At 49.6% G+C, this 7,568-nt stretch overlaps 1 protein-coding gene across 2 annotated transcripts in view; it reads right to left on the bottom strand.

The window, feature by feature from the left end:
* OPLAH (5-oxoprolinase (ATP-hydrolysing)) overlaps positions 1-7,568 on the bottom strand; it is a 42,122-nt gene that overhangs the window by 11,375 nt on the left and 23,179 nt on the right. For both annotated transcript variants that reach the window (XM_018573268.1, XM_018573269.1), the window contains 6 exons: positions 5,947-6,084; positions 3,542-3,680; positions 3,298-3,410; positions 2,758-2,909; positions 2,503-2,663; positions 1,207-1,308 (listed from right to left, as the gene is read on the bottom strand). In XM_018573268.1, coding sequence (XP_018428770.1) covers positions 1,207-1,308; positions 2,503-2,663; positions 2,758-2,909; positions 3,298-3,410; positions 3,542-3,680; positions 5,947-6,084 — 805 coding nt within the window. The remainder of the gene's footprint in view (positions 1-1,206; positions 1,309-2,502; positions 2,664-2,757; positions 2,910-3,297; positions 3,411-3,541; positions 3,681-5,946; positions 6,085-7,568) is intronic.

The following is a 7,568-nucleotide window of genomic DNA, read 5'->3' as shown; positions in this document are numbered from 1 at the left end:
TTTAATATAATTATTTCTTATAATTTTTTTAAATTATTATTTATTACATTTTTTTTTAACAATTTTTTTTTCCCACTTAACTTTATTGCTATCACACAGGAGCTAACAATCTTCTGTGTGATAGCAATTGGAGGTGACAAGTTCTCTTGATCCCACACTATTGATCCCACACTGTGCTAGAACTCCTTTGACAGCAGAGATGGGAAGACGGCGCTCCCCCCTCACTACACGGGCAGCTCTGCTCACTGCATCGGCGGCAGCTACTCAGAGCAGAGGCTCGGCGGCTGGGGGAGGACAGAGCCTGGCGGACGATGCAAGCGAGGAGAGACATAGGTGCAGGGGAGGGGAGGGGGGAACGGGCTGCAAACTTGTGATTTCGGCGACATCGCTGAGATCACTTGTAAACGTACACGGCTTCCCCACACTTACCGCCCAGAACTGTATGTTCCGGGCGTTGGGGGATTCCACACCGCTGCCACCCCTCTGCGCCGTGCCGCCCCAAGGCCGGGCCTTGGTGGCCTTGTGGGGAATCCGGGCCTGCCTGAGAGGTCCCGAAAGCGCTTGTTTCCATTCTGACAACTTGTTCAATAAAATGAGCATTTGGTGATTCTAAAAAGGATCTTCGGTGTGCTGGTGACATTCTTCACAATCATCCGAGGAACACAGATTTGTCCAAGTGATATCAAGGGTTGTATAGTTCAAGGAAGTCCGAGGAGGGTTCTTCTTGGGTTCCTGATGACATCACTTCAAGTAACACCACATTCAGTGATGTAGTTGAATGTAGGACGTAAGCCCTTGTTTCCTTTTTGGGGAGCCCAGCATGCAACTTGGTGGATGTTAAAAGATACATTTTTGTTACATTTAGAACCTTTATATTTAAAGTTTTTTCAACCTTCAGATACTTCCATGTTCTTATGAAGCGGAAAAATTCTAGAGCTGCCATTTTGTTTAGGCAATGAACCCGTGGAACAGAAGGGAAAAAAAGAACTTTGCCCAAAATATGTTTTTTTTAGAAGTTTTTATACTTCTCACTATGGTTTACCTTCACAACTTTCCATTGTAACTTGGATACAATTTAGCACCAAAATGGGACAAAGAAAAAAACCCAAAGACAGTTTTTAGCTAATTTTTAGGGATCGTCTCCTTGGCATCCAGACCTCCAATGACTTCTTCCAGTCTGAGTAAACGGGACGGATGAGCACTCACCGGTGTGATGACAGTCAGGTCAGGTAAGTGGCTTCCTCCGGCACACGGGTGGTTGCTTAGAATGACATCTCCTTCCTTCAGGTCATCCTGCAGGCTTCTAATCTGAAAAAAAACACAAAAAAAACCAAAACCAAAAGTTATAAGGATACTAAAGAGTAATAATCAGTTCATATGCATGAAGAGCTCGGACCAGAGTCTAGAATTTCCAGAAAATCAACTGCATCTTTGAAGTAGGAGGAGAGCACCTCTCCTGCGGTCTCCAGACCAGACAGCAGTGAATGGGGCCCAAGGAAGTAAGAAGAACAGATACACAAGAAAAGCTATATAGTGATGATGTCATCCTTGACTCGGACCTCACCTTTCTTCCCCACATCCAATCACTATCCAAATCCTGCCGTCTTCCCCTTCCTAACATCTCCAAAATACGCCCCTTCCTCACCAATGACACCGCAAAACTACTCATCCACTCCCTTGTTATCTCTCGTCTTGTCTATTGCAACTCCCTCCTCATTGGCCGACCTCTACACAGGCTCCTCCCCTTCAATCTATCATGAATGCAGCTGCTAGACTCATTCACCTGACCAGGGTCTGCAACCCCCCTCTGCCGATCACTGCACTGGCTTCCATCCCCCACCCCCTCTGCCAATCCCTGCACTGGCTTCCATCCCCTACCCCCCTCTGCCAATCCCTGCACTGGCTTCCATCCCCCGCCCCCCTCTGCCAATCCCTGCACTGGCTTCCACTCGCTCATAGGATACAATTCAAAATATTAACAACCACTTATAAAGCCATCCACAACTCCGCCCCCGGATATATCTCAAAGTATCACCCTAACCGTCCCCTCCGCTCTTCAAATGACCTTCTGCTTTCCAGCTCCCTTGTCCACTCCTCCCATGCTGGCCTCCAGGACTTCTCTAGAGTCTCTCCCATCCTCTGGAACTCTTTACCCCAACCTGTCCGTCTATCTCCCACTCGGACTACCTTCAGGCGATCCCTTAAGACTCATCTCTTCAGGGAAGATGATCCCACCTCAACCTAACCAACTATCACGCTCTCAAACAATTAATCCCCACACAGCTCCCTCCTCATGTTTCACTGGCCCCTCCCTTTTAGATTGTAAGCCCTCAGGGGCAGGGCCCTCCTTACCAACTTGTCTTGTATTGTGATTGTAATGTCTTCCTTATATTGTAAAGCGCTGCGCACACTGTTGGCGCTCTATAAATCCTGTATAATAATAATATAATAATAATTTATGAACAGACAAAGTTCATCTAAAAGCCGAGACGGATTTCTGACCTGGAACTGGACCGTCTCTTGCATGGCTCCCAGGTGGACAGGAATGTGGGGGGCGTTAGACACCAGACCGCCGTCAGGGCCAAACAGAGCACAGGAGAAGTCCAGACGCTCCTTAATGTTGGTGGAGATGGCCGTCCGCTGCAGGATACGCCCCATCTGTTCTGTGGAAGGAGATTGGACAGCAGGTCAATGCTACGGCACAACCCAGTGCGACATTCATACAGCAGAGGCGAGAACTCGGCCGACGTGGACAACCTGCGATGCTCATGAAGCGGTGGGAGAAGATGGACAGCTGGATGGTGTCCAATTCGGTTCCGATCGCCTGCTGTTTCCCGCTTGCCACTGTGATCCGCACGTCCCCGTGCTCCGTAATAGAAGCCGCGCAGTCCGGCTCCACCAGGATGGTGCTACAAAATGACCGACACCGCGGTATATGAAAGCGTGACTCCAGGCAAAAGAAGACACAAAACACAACTTAGATAGGCAGGGCCGGTGCTAGACTATTTCACACCCTAGGCAAGGCCATCTACTTGCACCCCCCCAGCAGGGGCATCCCGAGGCTGGGTGACACCTGGAGCGGTAACCGGGTGTCACCCCACCGAGACGTCATCGCACACGCGCGGCGATCTTCTGAGAGAGGAGGGACAGTCACCTGGCGGGATAAGGTATTAGTGGTCAAGGCTGCGCCCTAGGCAGCAGTACGCCCTAGGCGGCTGCCTAGTTTGCCTAGTGGAAGCACCGGCCCTGTAGACAGGTTCACTTAAAGCTGAACTCCAGGCAGATATAGAAGCGTACCTGTTCTTATCAATGATGATGGCGGGGCCGGGGATAGTGTGGTCACATGACAGCTCCTCCAGGAGGTACACATTGGTGTCCTTGTACCCGTCTTCAAAGTAGCATTTGGTCACCTGGTCAGAGGGGGCGGAGATTAGATGGAGCTTGTATTTAAGGCTGATGATGGCCTTCCCTCTTCAAGGATGGAAAGACATGTCAACGGGCATAGTGCACCCCCGCACAATGACTGCACACATTCACCTACCTTCTCTACATGTGCCGGCTGTCCGCCGGGTGTGATGCGGCTCTCGCAGCGGATTCCGGTACTGCCGGTCCCTCGTACGCGGATGTCATCCACCACAATAGGCCTGGATGGGATGGTGAATCCAAACTCCTTCATGTACCTGGAAAAGCCAAGAGGTCCCGCCAAGCAGGAGATCCATTTCACTGGTCTATAATGATCAGCAGAACCAAGTCCCTCATCCCAAAAACTGGAGGACTCCCCGAGGATCCAAAGCTATCGCCAGAACTCCCAACATCTGCAGAACCCTGCCAACGGTCCTTGTGAGTTTATATCATAACACTCTCCTCTCCTTGAATACTCTGCTGGAGGACTCTGCTCCTTCCCCTATATCTCTCCTCTCCTGAATATTCTCTGGTCTGCTGGAGGACTCTGCTCCTTCCCCTATATCTCTCCTCTCCTGAATATTCTCTGGTCTGCTGGAGGACTCTGCTCCTTCCCCTATATCTCTCCTCTCCTGAATATTCTCTGGTCTGCTGGAGGACTCTGCTCCTTCCCCTATATCTCTCCTCTCCTGAATATTCTCTGGTCTGCTGGAGGACTCTGCTCCTTCCCCTATATCTCTCCTCTCCTGAATATTCTCTGGTCTGCTGGAGGACTCTGCTCCTTCCCCTATATCTCTCCTCTCCTGAATATTCTCTGGTCTGCTGGAGGACTCTGCTCCTTCCCCTATATCTCTCCTCTCCTGAATATTCTCTGGTCTGCTGGAGGACTCTGCTCCTTCCCCTATATCTCTCCTCTCCTGAATATTCTCTGGTCTGCTGGAGGACTCTGCTCCTTCCCCTATATCTCTCCTCTCCTGAATATTCTCTGGTCTGCTGGAGGACTCTGCTCCTTCCCCTATATCTCTCCTCTCCTGAATATTCTCTGGTCTGCTGGAGGACTCTGCTCCTTCCCCTATATCTCTCCTCTCCTGAATATTCTCTGGTCTGCTGGAGGACTCTGCTCCTTCCCCTATATCTCTCCTCTCCTGAATATTCTCTGGTCTGCTGGAGGACTCTGCTCCTTCCCCTATATCTCTCCTCTCCTGAATATTCTCTGGTCTGCTGGAGGACTCTGCTCCTTCCCCTATATCTCTCCTCTCCTGAATATTCTCTGGTCTGCTGGAGGACTCTGCTCCTTCCCCTATATCTCTCCTCTCCTGAATATTCTCTGGTCTGCTGGAGGACTCTGCTCCTTCCCCTATATCTCTCCTCTCCTGAATATTCTCTGGTCTGCTGGAGGACTCTGCTCCTTCCCCTATATCTCTCCTCTCCTGAATATTCTCTGGTCTGCTGGAGGACTCTGCTCCTTCCCCTATATCTCTCCTCTCCTGAATATTCTCTGGTCTGCTGGAGGACTCTGCTCCTTCCCCTATATCTCTCCTCTCCTGAATATTCTCTGGTCTGCTGGAGGACTCTGCTCCTTCCCCTATATCTCTCCTCTCCTGAATATTCTCTGGTCTGCTGGAGGACTCTGCTCCTTCCCCTATATCTCTCCTCTCCTGAATATTCTCTGGTCTGCTGGAGGACTCTGCTCCTTCCCCTATATCTCTCCTCTCCTGAATATTCTCTGGTCTGCTGGAGGACTCTGCTCCTTCCCCTATATCTCTCCTCTCCTGAATATTCTCTGGTCTGCTGGAGGACTCTGCTCCTTCCCCTATATCTCTCCTCTCCTGAATATTCTCTGGTCTGCTGGAGGACTCTGCTCCTTCCCCTATATCTCTCCTCTCCTGAATATTCTCTGGTCTGCTGGAGGACTCTGCTCCTTCCCCTATATCTCTCCTCTCCTGAATATTCTCTGGTCTGCTGGAGGACTCTGCTCCTTCCTCTATAACTATCCTCTTCTGATATACTCTGCTCTGCTGGAGGACTCTGCCCCTTCATCTATAACTCTCCTCTCCTGAATATTCTCTGGTCTGCTGGAGGACTCTGCTCCTTCCTCTATAACTCTCCTCTCCTGAAGGACTCTGCTCTGCTGGAGGACTCTGCCCCTTCATCTATAACTCTCCTCTCCTGAATATTCTCTGGTCTGCTGGAGGACTCTGCTCCTTCCTCTATAACTCTCCTCTCCTGAAGGACTCTGCTCTGCTGGAGGACTCTGCCCCTTCATCTATAACTCTCCTCTCCTGAATATTCTCTGGTCTGCTGGAGGACTCTGCTCCTTCCCTTATAACTCTCCTCTCCTGAATATACTCTGCTCTGCTGGAGGACTCTGCTCATATCACCATGTAACTCAGTCTGTCTTCCTGTCACCTTGAGCCCTGTCCTCACACAGTCACAGCAGGTCACGGACCCCCGGGTACAGTGACATATCCCCCCCCATACTCTGCTCCTTGTGATCTCCTGCTTGCAATGAATACATCACTTGGGGCCCCTCTGATACCTCACCTGGCAGTGAAGGCGTTTTTGAAGTCCCCCGCGTGGCAGGAGTCGGGGTGTGCTGGGTATCCCTTGGCGGAACACATGAGGGCGCAGTCGGTGCGCTCGTAGCGGAGGTGCAGGAACGGCTCCGCGTCGATCTGCGATCTTGTAGGAGAATCAGAACATAAATCTCATTACAGAAATCTCTGCACACGCCTCATGTATGTGATATGTGACTCACGTGAGAGACACTAATAAAGGAGACCTGTCCAGAGAGTGGAAGCTGCCATTGCCGAGCTCTCCTTGTAAAGGGAATGCCGTTTGCCTGGCTGTCATGCTGGCTCCATCCTTCTTGGAAGAAACGTGTCACTTCTGGAACTAGGAAGGCAACACAGTGACAGCTGGAGCCGGGAATGGTTTGTTTACAAACAACCCTCATGTGACCACCGTATCAAAGCTGTCATAGTGATCACATGACCGAGAGCCGTGCTGACTGGAGCGGTCACAGACATCACTTGCGCCCGTGTTTCACCGAGATCTTCGGACTTTCCTCCAACTTTGCTGATCTGTGGACTCGTTCCAGGTCAATGACTTGCCAGTATAACAGCCAGGGGGATCTAGCATTTTCAGCCACGGCAGCCCTCATATTTCAGGAGTGTCTCATTCACATCTGAAGCACAAACTATCAGTAAACTCCCCTTTACCATGAGGAGTCCCTTCCGGGGCCACCGAGAGTACCCCACATTTTCTATAGGATAGTCCCCCTCCCCCCCAACCTCAAACCGTATGCAAATCTGAACAATGAAATTCCCCTATTTGCTCCCTTTTGGTCTTTTGAATATTCCATTGAAAGTGTTTTCTTATATCTGTTCAATTAGTTTTACAAATAATCCCGTTGATCCCGCCACAGATCTTATCAGCTGATAGGTTTCTGCCTGTGCTGACTGCTACCAGTTAGATGGTTTCCAGTTGTCTGTATGATCTACATACCAGCACCCCACTCATGTTATTGGTAGAAGGAGAGGGGGGAGGTATTCTGTAGTCCTATTTTAAAAAGGTGACAACGCTGCTCCTCCATATATTCAATACAGTGAGCGTTGTCACCCTTGGACAAGAAATGATACTGGCAGGATTTCCAGGTGAAAATAAAGAAAACGAATGCAGCCTATTGATCACAGATAGATAGATAGATAGATAGATAGATAGATAGATAGATAGATAGATAGATAGATAGATATTAGCTATCCCCTGCAGGACTCTTGTTAAATCTCCCTCTTCAGATGAGATACATTTTGAGCGCACAAAGGGAAGACAGAAGTTCAGGTTATTAAACCACAGAGGATTTTTCTGCAAAGCTTTTAGAACACATCTCCTACACTAAAACTCGACACCCCCCCCGGAGGATATTACTGGATAATACTGGCTGCCAAAATGACAGCAGAGACTGGCTTTGTAACACAGGAGGCGGGGATATCAACATGCAGCCACTCCCACAATGACACTTGAGGATCGGCTTCCAGTGTCATTCATATAAATCACAGGTGTGACCTCTCATCTGCGTATGATATCACTTAGAGAAACCTTATAAGCCGCTTTCTTTTTAATAAATGGGATTCCAGTTCAAACAAATCACATCCATAGGGGGGGGG

This window comes from Nanorana parkeri, unplaced genomic scaffold (assembly GCF_000935625.1).
Source record: "Nanorana parkeri isolate BGI_ZX_2015 unplaced genomic scaffold, ASM93562v1 scaffold2308, whole genome shotgun sequence".
NCBI classification, from domain to species: Eukaryota; Metazoa; Chordata; class Amphibia; order Anura; family Dicroglossidae; genus Nanorana; species Nanorana parkeri.
This window is presented reverse-complemented; position numbering and strand designations above follow the sequence as displayed.